The sequence below is a fragment of the Lagopus leucura genome, unplaced genomic scaffold (assembly GCF_019238085.1).
Source record: "Lagopus leucura isolate 7727_CA_CO unplaced genomic scaffold, USGS_WTPT01 Super-Scaffold_100008, whole genome shotgun sequence".
NCBI lineage: Eukaryota > Metazoa > Chordata > Aves > Galliformes > Phasianidae > Lagopus > Lagopus leucura.
The window spans coordinates 17458498-17473573 of record NW_024962265.1 but is presented as its reverse complement, the minus strand read 5'-3'; the positions used below and the strand labels follow the sequence as shown (position 1 = coordinate 17473573).

At 35.9% G+C, this 15076-nt stretch overlaps 1 protein-coding gene across 7 annotated transcripts in view; it reads left to right on the top strand.

Annotated features, from left to right (window-relative positions):
* Positions 1-14371, top strand: part of BRD1 (bromodomain containing 1) — a 69209-nt gene extending 54838 nt beyond the window's left edge. For all 7 annotated transcript variants that reach the window (XM_042872880.1, XM_042872881.1, XM_042872883.1 and 4 more), the window contains 5 exons: positions 816-951; positions 2919-3046; positions 7255-7364; positions 9436-9590; positions 10813-14371. In XM_042872880.1, the coding sequence (XP_042728814.1) occupies positions 816-951; positions 2919-3046; positions 7255-7364; positions 9436-9590; positions 10813-10996 (713 nt within the window). In that variant the 3' untranslated portion in view covers positions 10997-14371. The remainder of the gene's footprint in view (positions 1-815; positions 952-2918; positions 3047-7254; positions 7365-9435; positions 9591-10812) is intronic.
* The last annotated feature ends 705 nt before the right edge of the window (positions 14372-15076 follow it).

Sequence of the window (15076 nt, the reverse complement as noted above, 5' to 3'; positions counted from 1 at the left end):
GTTGGATTCTATCATAAAAAAGAAAACAGAATTCTTATGAAAGCTACTTCAAACCTTTTCAGTGATCTGTTTAATCAAATAGCTTAACGAGCTCTAAGTATTTTCTGAATTGGCAAGCCAGAAAAGGATTAATGACAGCTCATCAAATCAAGAGTTCTCTCTTAAATTTTCATTAAAATTGTGAAGTAAAAGTGCAGTATCTAAACTTGTGTTGGGGAAAGATAGTAAAAATAAAATCATATGTATACTAGTAAGTTTCGATCTCAGAAAATGGACATTATGATGTCAGTTTCAATTTACTAAAAGACTTTCAGGAAGAACTAGATAACTTCAGGAGAGAATCCCTACCACTCTTGATGTATTTGAAAATAATTTTCAGTAGTTCTTGATTGCTGTTGGTAACTGTATTGAAATGAGTCTTTTGTTGACATGGTAAATCTGACTGATGTATAATATTTCTTTCTCCTTGGCTTTTCTACCCAGCTTCTGCAGGCTGACTGTTGTAGTAAACTACGTGTTGGAAACATTGCAGAGACTAATTTGATACTCCATTTGACATTTTCCATATTGTGATCTTCACCATTTTTCAGTTACCTAAATTTCCATTCTAACTTTTAAAACTGGATAACAAGATCCTACTATTTATAATACTTTTGTCTTTTGAGTATTTTATTTTGTTCTTTCTTTTTCATCACATTAAAATGCGTAACAGTTAATTAAGAACAGTAACGACGCAATGTTTGTGTATATAAAATTGTTCATGAAAACAGTGTGCTTTCCAGCTTGATGCAGTTTATTTTTGTGTTGTTCTGTAGGTCTTTCAAATGGTTTTGGAGACAGCAGTAAAGAGAGAGCGTTAGATGATTCTGCAGGGAGAAAAGTTGAACCTCGTCGCCGCTGTGCATCAGAATCTAGTATTTCATCTAGTAACAGTCTTTTGTGTAACACCAGGTAAAACTAAATCTCAACTATAAATTTGAGGTTGAATTTGTCAATTTTTTTTTTTTTTTTTTGCTGCTTCTGATACACATTGAAGAATTGCATACATTTTACAAAAAAAAAAAAAAGTTTCAGTTTTCTCAGTTCTGTGTCAAACCTGATGTGCTTTCTAGGATTACTGGTATTCCATTATTCTATTTGGGTTATTGCAGATCTAAGAACATGTTATTAACTGTGCTTGTCTTGTTTTTCTGCTCAGTATAAATACATATAGATAGATGCATACACAAGTTTATGTGGATAGAATTTTGTTTTAATTACCTTCACAGTCTTGAACTCAAAAATGCAAATATTTCATTTGTAGGCATGATGAGAAGGAGCAATCTACAGCTGTGTCTTCTGCTCAGGGAAGGCAAATTCAACAGTTGTGAAACTGTAGACTATTGATCTGTGACTCAGGTCACTGGTTAGTTTCTGCAGTGATTATAATACCTATATACCAAGCATTCGTTGTCTCTTTGTGCAGTCTTTTGCAAAATAGAAGGCTGCAGGATGGTCACCACTGTCACCAGTGATGTGTACTTCTCCATCACTTACAGTACACCATCTTCCAAAAATGCACAAATATAACACCTCCTATTTCAACAAAGTCACCATTATTAGCTATGCATTTTTACCAGTGATGAGCCTGCATGCCACTCATAAAAACCTGCACCAGCAGAGGTGTCCCACTATCACCACTGCTGAAGTGTGCCATCTGCCGCCCCACTGAGCTCACATCCACTGTTTGGTTTCCATAAATATTAAGAAAGCATCTATTTTTTTTTTCCACATGGAAGAATTTGATGGCAACTTCGTATACACTCCCATGTCAGACTGCCCCTCTGCTGCCATATGTCACACAGCAATAAAACGTAATGGAATATTGTCGGGAAGGTTCAGTCACTGCTGTCATACCACGATATCCACCTCTGATGTTGTGGATCAATGCAATAAAATAGGAGGCATTACTTTCAGAGCAGCCCTTTTTACTGTCTCCAGTTTGGGGCTTATGAGAGTAGGAAGGAAGTAACATGGCAGTGGAGTGTTGGTGTAGAACTGGGTGGGTTTGTTAGGGTCCATGGAATAACAGTAGCTAATATGTGCTCTCTTAGCATAGGAATGTGGTAGGTGATAGTTGTCAATACTCTTTCAGTTAATAAACTTCATTAAGTTGTCAATGATGAGAGAGGTGAAGTTTGAAAATATGTAATGGATGAAATGAGTTTGTTACAGTAGGACAGGATGTAGAGTTGTATAAGATGAAACTGTTCTTTGGAGTTTCTCGTGTGTTGGGTTTTTTGTTTGTTTTTAAAAGACACATTTATCTGTTCATGTTTTGTATTAAATTGCTCAAGGAAGTGGTTTTAATGCATTTGTGTCAAACAGGTTTTCAGAAACAAAGAGAATTTAGTATTTCATCTCTTGTGAGCGATATTTTGAGGATACAACTTGGTTCTAGTTGCTCACATTCTTCGATCTCCTCTAGAAAACTCAGATGTGCAATAAAAACTCTTCAGCACAGCTTCCTCACTTTGTGTATAGACATTGCTCTCACAGTTTAAGAGTTTGGATTTGTAATGAAAAAAGCAAGAAAATAATAATTTCGGTTTAGTGGGACTGTTGGAGCAGAGGTTTCCATTTGGCCAGTATCCTTTGTAACTCAGGAGACGAAGCAGCTGCTCCTACATGGTGCAGGCCGTACATGCTCAAAAGTTAAGGTGCAATTGAGTACTGTTTTAATTTGGTGATAACTAGTGGGTTATGTGTGTAGAAGTACTTTTCAATTTTAGTTTTTATGTTGTTTTATATCACGTGAAATTCACTAGTTTGCTGGTAGGATATTTTTTTCCCTTGTGGAATTTTAAGTTCACGTTCATTATCTTCATTTGTAATGAGCTATGTTACTTCATTGAGTAACAGTATTAATACTTTTACAGTTTCAGCCTACCAAAGTGTGGTAAAGGTAAACCAGCACTTATACGAAGACACACATTGGAGGATCGCAGTGAATTGATATCTTGCATTGAAAATGGAAACTATGCCAAAGCAGCAAGAATTGCAGCTGGTAACTATAAATGATTGTATTTTTAATAATGCTCTATAACCATAATTTATCTGTTAGTTTAACTGATTCTAATATTATTTTCTCTGCTGAAAAACATCTTAAGAGTTCTGAAAGCGATGTTGATAGCACAGCAGAAAATGCTGGATTTTACTTTCAACTTTTTAAGAACTTAAAAGAGAGAAGATGTTCCTTTTGATCAGTAAGGGATCTTTGAAGTGATTTAGGTTACTCCAGTAATACAAGCAAAACTTGAACTGCCATAGTGCTAGTGGGTCTGTTAGCATTTTTCCTAACCTTTTTGTTTTAGAGCTTACTCCTCCATACTATTCTGTATTGACAGAATAGTCAGTTGATGAGTAAGACATGGTTTGCTTGGATTCAGGAAAAAAAAAGTTGGAAAAAAGTGGAAATTTTTAGGAGTGTAGTGTATAATAACCAGATTTTAGAGAATATGTTATGCTTTGGTAATGTATCTTCCTTTTTTGTGTATTTTTTATTGCACTGCAAGATACAAGTTATCTCATCTGTGAGTAGAGCTGTGTTTGTAGAATACAGTGTTCCTACACTGATGCTGGGGATCAGGCTTGCTGTGTCTAGCAGGCCTGTCCTTAGTTTCTGACCTTGAAGCTTTTCTCCACTAAACCAGGACTTTTTCATGTCTTTCCAGTGCTTGTATCTGTCTCTTTGTTTGTCTTATTTTGTTCTTTCCTTCCAGTATGATGCATTTTGTTGTCCTTCTTGCAGCTGATCTGTTTTCAGCTGTTTCATTACTTTTGGGTTTGTATCTTTATTATTTGTATAGTAACCTATTATACAAGACTTTATTTGTTTTTTTTTTCATTTGGTTTTCTTATTCTGTCCTGGGGAACCTTGCATTTAATGCTTTTTCCCCTTTCTGTACATGCTTTTTCAGAACTCTCCTTGATCTTAGCTCTTTCTCTGTTCTCTGTTCTGCTTAAAAGGAGGAGAAATAGCATTATTTTGTATATGAATAGATATTCTGTCTAATTTGAGTTCTTCACTATCTGCACTGGCAGATAAAGAGGAATAAACAGGAGTGAAGTGAAATGTGCTGCTTCTGTTCTGTGCATAACTAGAACTTTGCCATGATTTTCTTAGATTTGCAAACTATTTCAAAGAATTTTGCTTGGCAGTAGTGTCCATGCTTTAGGACCAAACACAGTGCTTACAGTTGCACTGTTCCAAGGTCCAAAGCATATTTTCGTTTTATTTACAAGATGCTTTCTCGAAACCTCTGGCATGGTATGTTGTAATAGTACAGTTATGACAAGATGAAGTTTTGCACTGATTGATGGATGCAGTCACTATGTAATACATGCACAGTAGAGATGTGTGCTATGAGAGGTTTTTATAAACAGTTGCAATATACAGGGCTTTGCTGAGATTTCTATGTTCTGGCTTCCTTTGCAGGATTGGGAATTTGTGGGACCAAAGTGGCAGAGCATTCTTCTGCCTGTCTCCTGAATCTTGCCTGCTTCTTTTCTCTAGGTGTTCCTTGATCACCTATCCAAGCTTCTCATCTACCTCTCCTAACTTCTTAGCTTCTGTTTCTCTCTGTTTTGTTGTCTCAGCTTGTAAATTCTTTGTCCCACAGTTTACCAGTCAATCTCTTCACCTTGTCAGACTTTTTTTCTTTCCTTGGTAAATCTTAGCAACTTTTTTTTTTCATCAATGTCTAGATGCTGTTTCTCCCTTCAGTCATTTCATTCTGGTGAGCAGGAGTGGGGAGGGGGACAGGTTGTAGAGAAACATATTGTAGGGGAACATTTCATGGCATTTTATTCAAATTACTTTATCTTTTGCATGCTCTTCTTTTCAGATGGTAAGTCATTGACAGCAGAGAACATTTTGCTCAGCTGAAAGACAATAAATGGGAAGCTCCCCAATATATCATTTGTGCTAAGGAGTGATCTTGTGCTCTGGAGGAATCACAACTGTCTTAGCAGCATTTTTGGAGCATAAATATGCTCAGTGTCTGCGGATTCATCTGCAGATTTAAATGTTAACATCAAAGTTGTTTCTAAAGGGGAAAAAAAAACCAACCAGAAAGCAACCTTACAGCACTGTGCACTCTTAACTACTACGGTCATATTTCAGTCAAAAAAGGCTTTCTTATTTGAGGTTGAAGTTTCTGGTTTAAAACAAAATTCATTAGTAACTGCCATACAGAAAAAAACTGTCCTTTCTGAAAGTTGTGCAGATACTGAGTTTTGAAATTCTTAGTTCAGTTTCTGAAGGCAAAAGTATCTTAAGTCCTGAAGCTTGTGATGCTGACACCTAATGGGTGTTTTGCTCAACCTACCCTTAAAAAGTTCAGCCTGTGAACTTCTTTGTGAGAATGTTCATGCAGAAAACCCAACTTATCAGTTGTTTTTGAAGTATTGTCAGAAGTAGAAAGTATGTAAGGGGAGGAAATGTTTAATGAGACATCCTTGTCTTTGAACTGTTTTATATTGTTTCTGAAGTCTGGTGTTTGGTATTTCGTTACTGTCAGTTTTCACACTGAGAGTACTGTTATTTAAAAAACATAAGAGTACATTGTCATGACTGCAAATTTAAATGCATTCTCTCTTATAGATTGAGGAAATAAATGATTTGTATGGCATGAAAGAAAAGTACTAACCATGTGTGCTAGCATACTAAACCCCTAAAATCATTTGAAATAAATTCTTACTAGAAAAATATTCTGAGATTCTTCCCTATTCTTACACCTGAGAAATCCCTGAAGAAGCCTTGCTGCATGCAAGATTTAGATTATGTATCACTTTCTACACTGCATTAAAATTTCTTCATTTTATATCAATTTTGCAGCTAAGAATAACGTAGGTTTCTTTGGTTTCTTCTATTAGCTGTCCCAGAAAAGAGGGCCTGCACTGTTTTTAAGTAGCAGATACAGATATGAATTTAAACAGAACTTTGTCCAGCTTCCTTGTGAATGCTTAACATTAATATTAATAAAACAGATACAAAATTGCTTAAATTACTTGCTCTGTGGTGATAGAAATTACTTTGATCAATTGTTTTAAGATTAATCCTGATAAACCATTCTGGTAGTGACGTGTGTTTCCATAGTGTCCAATATTTAATATATTCAGCTGTAGAAGGATAAGAATGCCTTTATGTATTCTTATATATTCAATTTATTTTATGTTTTTATATATCTGAAGAATATTGCGGCTTTTACTGAGAAAATAAAGAAAATCCTGAAAAAAATCTCTCTAAAAATATATAGAAAGGAACAAGTAAACAAGCTAGTAAATAGATCTAGTATCATTTCTTCCAAGGCTACATAGTTCTGTAAAACAAAAAATTAAAAAATAATTAAAAAAAAAAGGCAAAATCCAATAGAAATAAGTCATTTCCATGGTTGTATGTAATGAAATCTACTGATTAAAAGTTTCATTGGTGGAGCAAGCCTTCTGGAATTGATAACAAACATCCCCGTGTTCTTCTGAGTACTTATTTGAGGTCATAATGCTGTAGAAAATTGTGTTTGGTTCTTTTATTCGTCTGATGTATAAAGCTGCAATAGAACCTGTAACAATTTTTAGCTTCGGAAATATCTAACATCTTGTTTAAGTTGTGCTGGCAGGTTACTATGAATTATTGCATTTTGATAACTTTTGTTACTGGACAGTGAATCTCTAAGGTTAAACTTCCCAGTGCAGTATTTTCTTGGGATGCTGATTCTATTATTAATTGAAGTGAACTATAATTGAATGGAAAGCCTGTGTTTGAAAATTGACCTAGAATATACTGTGGAGAATGTGTGACCTCTGTTTAGTGATCAGCTCAAGAATCTTTCCCCCACTACTACTTCTTCTGCACGTTTTGAAGCCATTTTCTTTTAGTGCTTTTTTCGGTGTCAAAATGTATATTTGCACATCAGATGTCATAATAAGCACTGCTTATTTTAAATAGGAACAGATTAGAAATAATTTAGGAATAAATTTTCTTGTGGCTCTTGAAAAGCCATCAAGCACTGCCTGCTTTCTAAATACTGTGCAACTGAAATCTCTGAGATACGAAAAGGTGGTAGGAATGCTATTTTTTATTGATGTTTCTATGGAATGTGTCACTAGCATACGTTTGTTTGATTTATTGGTTAGAAAACAACTACAGAAGATTTGTCTGAGGCTTCGTTCTTTAAAATACTAATCTTACATGTAATTATTTTCTGTTTTTAGAAGTTGGTCATAGCAGTATGTGGATTTCGACTGATGCTGCAACATCTGTTCTTGAGCCTCTGAAAGTAGTATGGGCCAAATGCAGTGGATATCCCTCTTACCCAGCTCTGGTGAGTGTACAGTTTTCCATCAGCACATACTGATACAAACAACAAAACTGTTTATGGTTTGAAAATCTCGATCCATGAGCTCAGCCTCAAAGGGAAGTTATGAATTGCCCTGAGTAGAAGTGGATCAATTTGCCCCTCTTTATAGCTTTTCCATGAATTCTATTTGTAAAATTATTACAATACCAGACAGATATTGAGCCAGTGGTATCTATTACTGCATGTATTTCACTAGGCTTTGTTACTGCAATATACACTTTTGTTTAAAGGATCAGCTGAATAAGCATTTGACAGGCATCTTGGTAGTATTAGAATTAGAGATATTTTCTGCTGCAAAATGAGTATAAAATATTGTTTGTTTCTGAAGCTTATTAAAGAAACAAAATACTTGATGCTATAAATTGAATGATTTTATTCAGTGAATTGTATGCATAAACTTGAAGCTGTTGTCTGTGGTTTTAGGAGAAATACATGCAGTTCTGCTTAAATCAACAGCTTGTAGAGAAAATATTGTTTATGAATGGCTTTGGGCATTTGGTGCTATAGATATAGTCTGTTTTCATTACTTCCATAGCATTGCCAAGGTTGGAAAGGACCTCCAAGATCACCTAGACCAACCTACCACCAATATTTTCCCTCTAAAACACGTCCCTTATTACAGCATCTAAAGGTTACTTGAACATCTCCAGGGATGGTGATTCAACCACCTCCCCAGGCAGCCTGTTCCAGCACCTGACCACTCTTTCAGAGAATAAATTTTTCCTAATATCCAACCTGAACCTCCACAGGCACAACTTGAGGCCATTCCATGTAGTCCTATTGCTATCACATGGGAGAACCTCTCTCCAGCCTCCTTTCAGGTAGTTGTAGAAAGCGATAACGTCTTTCCTGAGCCTTCTCCAGATTAGAGTCACAGTTTCTTTAGACACTCCCCAGTTCTTGAGGTGTGGTCTCACTAGAGCTGAGTACAGAGGCATAATTACTACCCTGCTGCTGCTGGCTACGCTATTTCTGATACACACTAGGATGCCTTTGGCCTTATTGTCCACCTGGGCACACTGCTGGCTCATGTTTAGCTGAGAGTTGACCAACACCTCTCATGTCCATTTCTTCCACGCAGTTTTCATGCCACTCTACCCCAAGCCTGTAGTGTTTCTGGGGTTGTTGTGGCCAAAGTGTGGGACCCAGCACTTGGTCTTGTTGACCTTCATTCCGTTGGCCTCAACCCAGCAGTCCAGCCTGTTCTTATTGATAAAATAAACTAGATGATCATATGACTGCTTCGACATATATATACTGGAGAGATCAGGTACTGTAGTTATGCAGTCATGTTAAAGCTAGTGGAGAGGAGGTTCTGAGCATGAATTTCACCCATCAGTGGGTGTGACCCAAGCACACCTGGATCAGATGTTTATATTGTGATTGATTGCCTCTTGAATGGTGCACTTTGTTAGATTTAAACTGATCATAAGTAGGAGGTGCCTAAAGGCTCCTTTTCCTTCCTCTATGTAAACACTGATAGTTCTCTGTGTGATTAGTTGATTGATGTTTTAACCTCAGTCAGGAGAAGAAGATTCTTGTAATTTCCATGAATTCTCTACAGTATTAGTTTTCTGTTGATTTTCATTACCAGCTTATTGTAAATTAAGGTAGATACTAATGCAGAAGCTGGAAAAATAATAGGAGTTTGCTGGACAGGAGGTGTATGGAACAGACACTGTTTTTGGTGGCAGCTGAGCAATTGTTAATGCTGTGCATTACTTACAAAGGAGTTTCATTTGTGATTTTCACAATACAATTCACTGAAAAATGAGTTGCCTTTTCTGATAATTAAATAGCTTATGCAGAGTACTTGAAAGTTACATTTTTTTTCCTGCTTTTTTTTCTGTTTTGTTTGTTGTTTTTTTTTTCCTTGTTCAAAGCTGTTCTTGATTCAGATTTTGAATGTCTGACTTGTTCTTTGCAGAAACAAATATTCATACTGGGATGTGTTATACAGTTTGGGTTTATTTTTTCTTTTCTACATAAAATGTAGTTTTAAAAATTAGGAAATCTCTTTTCTTCTCTTTTACAGATCATTGACCCTAAAATGCCTCGTGTTGCTGGTCATCACAATGGTGTTACTATACCAGTGCCACCTTTGGATGTACTGAAGATTGGAGAACAAATGCAGACCAAATCAGATGAGAAACTATTCTTAGTACTGTTTTTTGACAATAAAAGAAGTTGGTATGTTATTGAAATGTTCTGCATAATGCAGTGACTTAAAATTTTAACTCCATAGCTTAAATCTAAGAAATGATTAAGATGCTGTCTTAAAGATATTTTTCCCCATGATTATAGCAACTGTAATGTTAAAATTTCATGTTTAAGTCAATTCTTGGACTAAGACATATTGTACTGAAGGGTACAACATTAACAGTTAAACTCCCAGTGCCCAATGTTATGATGTGGAATACCAAAAACCAAAAATCACAAAACCATGACAGGTACTTATTTGTGGGCTGTTTGAAAGGTAATAATATAAACTGTTAAATAGTCTTTTGGTTTGAACTACAAGCTGGTGCTGATATTGAACCCAGGAATGTACCAGGCCAGCAGGGCTTGGGGATTGTCCTGCTCTGCACTATGCTTGTGCAGCCTCACCTTGAGCTCTTTGTGCAAGTTCGGGCTCCATGATGTAAGCAGGTCACAACTGCTAGGGAGCATTCAAAGGAGAGCTGTGAAGATGAAGGATCTAGAGGGCAGAACGTATTGAGGAGCAGTTGCAATCCCTTGGTTTTTTCAACCCAAAGAAAAGGAGACTGAGAGGAGGCCTCGTGGTGGCCTACAGCTTCGTCATGAGGAGAGCGAAAAGGCAGCGCTCATCTCTGCTTTCTGGTGATAGTAGCAGGACCTGAGGGAACAGCATGGAGCTGCAGCAGGGGAGGGTCAGATTAGATATTAGGAAAAGGCTCTTCACCAGAGTGTGATCGGGCACTGGAAAAGGCTCCCCAGAGCATTGGTCATGGTCCCAGGCTGTCAGAGTTCAAGAAGCATTTGGACAATAATTTCAGACTTAAGGTTTTATTTTTGGGTGGTCCTGTGTAGAGCCAGGAGCTGCACTCCATGATCCTTGTTGTTCCCTTTCAGCTCGGGATATACTGTGATTGTATGATTCTAAATTAAATTGCATGAATTGTCATGCTAATTTCAGTCAGTTGATACTTGTCACTAAATAATACGTTATCTGTTGAATTAGAATGTATTCTTCATTTCATGGAAGATATATTATGTATTTTTTAAAAAATACATAATATAAGTAATAACATAAAAGAAATGTTACTACTGTATTTAAGATGGCAAATCTGACCCACTAAATGGGAAACATGATATAGCAGGCCTTACAGTTCTATACAAACTTTATGATGTTATTTTATATTTAACTTATTTATTTTGCCCTTTCTTACAGGCAGTGGCTTCCCAAATCCAAAATGGTTCCCCTTGGGATAGATGAGACCATAGACAAGTTAAAAATGATGGAAGGTCGCAACTCGAGCATTCGAAAAGCAGTAAGGATTGCTTTTGATCGTGCTATGAACCACCTGAGTAGAGTACATGGAGAACCAGTCAGTGACTTCAGTGATATTGACTAACAGATTCTACCAAGGCATGAAAAGTACCACAGACTTGAACTCTACTTAAGAACCTCTTTGTCTGAAAGAATGTATTGAAGATACAACCCCTTAATTGTTGATTCAGTGGCTCAATTCTGCAAACTTGAAATTGTTGAGCAATTCTTCTAAATCACCATTGCCATATTGACAAATGATTTTATCGTATTATAGTTTGGAGGATTTTCCACTAAACATATTAAAACATCTTGTTCATAGTGTGCATAATTGTACATAACTGTATATTCAACACTTAACTTATTCTGATTTTAGATAGCTCTTTAATTTCTTTTATAATTTTGCTGGGGAGGGAGTTGGTTTTTGTTTCCATGCTTTTTCTTCTTTCTTTCTAAGTTTAAGTTACCTAAGCACCATCTTCCAGCTTAAGGTGTTTAGTGAATTGTAAAGCCTAATATCAAAATTACATCAAATATATGTTTGCCTAAATCATATACGATATGGTGCTGCTTGTATCATTTCTTCCTTGGTCTGTAGCTTCTGAAAAAGACTTCTGAATGTTTGTGTAAATCATTGCTCTTTGCACAAAGTACCACATATTTTAAGATTGATGTAAATTTACAATTACAAATATGTATTTTAAGAAAGGAAGTTGCATTATTTTGGAGGGTACTTTGTGAGAAAGGCATCAAGGAAAAAAAAAATTACTATGTACATCACTTGCAAATCACCAAAAACACTCCATAGTTGCCCAAAATAGCTTAAGATTGTTTTTGTTTTAAACAAATCTGGCTTAAAGCCTGCAAGCACATTATTTCTTTCACAACCATATCCCATTTATCTCCCATTGATTTTATTTTATTGATATATGTGCCTCCCTGTGTTTTATTTATTGTAGAAAATGTATTAATTTGCTTTATAATGAAAAATAAAATTGACAAATATATTGATATGCATTTTTATACAGGCACATGAGAAGACAACTTGCTTTGGGAGAAAAAATGTATTGGAAATTGTATAAAATAACTTGATGGTTTGTGTGTAATTTGATTTTTTTGTAACTTGTAATCTTCTGTTTCCACGGAGGGGATTTATGTAACTTTTAATTTAGAACACTTTGGTAGCAATAGAAACTTTGGATACATTTTTGTATGGTACATGTGATGTATATAGAATTAGTACTTTATTTTTATTTTTAAGAAGTAAAGCATTATGTTTGGGCAGGGGGAAGAAGGAGGGGGGTTTCCAGAATTGCATTTTTATATTAAAAAAAAAAAATAATAAAGTCAAGATATTGATTGTTGTAGCTACTTTATTCCTACCTTCACTGAGAATACAGAATTTGTAACAATGAAAATGGCAAGGTATGTTTGCAATGTGATTTATAATGACTCCATTATTTATAAATGCACTGTTTGAACTCTTTTGCAGTGATATCTTAAATACTGTACCAAGTTATATAATATGAAACACCAAATAATGCATATGAATGCACGAAGTATTTATGCCCAGCTTTTTTTTATAAAGGATTAGCAAATACAGCAAAACCAATACTTTTTAAACCTTTTTTTAAAACTTCATGGATAGCATACTTCATTGTTAAACCTGCTTGAGTCTTTATTTTAAAGGGACAGTTACTTTATAAATAGTTTTTAATGTTTTTATTCTCTATTGTTTGTAATACCCCCTTAGAAGCTTGAAATAAAATTTCTTTCTCAACTGTTAATTTTGTCCTGAATTTGGCCCCTGAAATTTTGCTGTAGCGCCCATTCTCTTAATCCATGAGTGAATTGTTGAAGAGGTGCTAGTTCCAGAACCTTGTTTTCTTGCTGCAGCATGCAGTGCCATCCTTACTGAGCGTTCCGTGTGCTAAGTATTCCAGTTATGCCCTACTGGCTGAGAGCAATTGCCTGTAATGGACGACAGTAATTGCAAAGTTGGATAAGTTTCACAAACGATCAAGCAAACAGTTCTCCGAGTCTTGACAGTAAACTTTGCTTTAGGGGAAATAGTGATGGCAGGTGTTCTGCTGTGACAGAAACGATTGACACATCAGGTAGAAATAAAATGAAAATTTGCTCATTTGCTTTAATTAGTACTTTTGTGTAATGACTTTAAGGATCTGCCATTTCACTATGCTTATTTTTGATGGGAATTGAGCTTAACTTGCACAATATTGAGACAGTAGATCTCTTTTGATCTTCTAGGGTTGCTTATTAAGAGAACCTTCAAAGATAGCCTGTGCCAGGTCATGTTTCAGATGTGGGCCACCAAATCAGTGTGTGTGAAACCGAATAATGATGGGTAGGAAGAGAAGATGTGTTCTGGGGGAAAATAAATTGGAGTTCAGAGTGGGAAGATGATAATTTCATATGGGTGGAACTTTCATACCTCCGAAGTATAAATTTCCACTTAATAAGTTATACACGCAGGCATCTCCTGTCAGTTCTTGGAGAAGGTAACTTTTTATTGATTTTGAGAGAATACCTATACAAACTACTCTGTGAATGGAGTAAATGGGCATGGAAGGCTGTGATTTTTTTTGTTCTTCTGTGCATGTGGTGGAAACTGTCCCAGAACTCAGGTTGCAGCAGTGGCTACAGCTTTTCCTACACTATGCCAAAGTAAACTATTATCCAGTGGTTCTTCAGGTTGGTTTCCTGTGTAAAATGATTTCTCAGACTTGTTGCTCGTCAGTGATGTGTTTTAAGGAGATGCATGCTTACTTAGTAAAGGAAGATTGATCCCCAAAATTGCTTTATTTCCTAATTTTATGGCCTATCTCAATAGTCAGATAAATGCGTATGTATCTGAGGATGTGTTTTGCTATGTTTCAGACCTTGCTCTTGACCATTAGTAACTGAAGTAATCATAGAGTAGAAATTAGTATTCTAGTGGAGGAAAAAGAAGGGAACAACATCATAAAGTTTGCTTAGAGCAGTATCCTACTGTTTTCTCATGGAGCATCACAGCAGTAAAAGCAGGGTGTGGATTTGCATATTCACTTGTCAATTCTGGTGTGACCATCCCCAGCTAATAAAGAGTGAGAATCCCGGATCAGAAGCTGAAACAAAGTTAATTTGTCCTCTCTTGTATTAAAATGTGAGAAATCATGTTATAAATATTTAAGGAAAAAAAGGGGTGTAATGACTTTCTTTTTTTAAAAAAAAAAAGAAAAAAAAAAAGAAAAAAAAAAGTTTGTATTTGTTACCAAATGCAGTGGATTTTGCAATGTTTGTTGTGATTTTTGTATTTTTACACTAGAGGGAGCAATACACACAGACCATCAACATTCACAAAAATATTTAATATTTTCTTTTTAAAATGCTGCTATTAAAACTTCTTGCTGTTAAACAGTCTTTTCTGCTTCTACTTTTTGTAATCCATTACAAATAGATTTCTCAGGTCTTGCTGCAAGTTTGGGAATGTTTATTTTTCACCAAAGAGCTGATATGTAGAGCATCAACTCCCGACTCTCTGGCTTTCTATCTTATGTGGCAGGCACGTTACCCCGTTCCCTTTTCACACAGTTTATTTAGCTGTTAATTCCTGCTCACAGGGTTCTGCTCCAGGTTCATTCTCCAGCATTATAAACAGACCATTACCCAGAGCTGCTTGCTGTGCTGGTGACATCGTGAACGCTGAGCACGCAGCAGTTACCAACAAAAATATTCAAGTTTGGAGCTGAAAGATTATGCACTTATTCTGCCCTGTAGGCTGGTAAAGGAAGGTCATGTCGTGGATATTCACAGGGGACTGGGTTAAATGAAAGCTCTTTTGTGCGATTGCATTGGTGAAGGTCGTTATCTTTTAACGGTAAAATAATTATGTGTGTAATACATACAGAAGTGAAGTGCAAATGCAGGAAGTATTTACTGTCCACACTGTGCTTAACATTTTTCAGTTTCCTTGTGTACATTTTTATATAACAATCATTTACAATAAAATTAACGTGGACAGAACTGACAATGAAAGGCGGAATATGGGCAGGATCAAAAATGACCATAGAGCCCCAGGAGCACAAGTGAAGAATACTGGTGCCCAAGTTTTCTTCTCTTCAATTTTGACAGTGTAAGGAAGGAGGGAAACCTGGAATAGGTACAT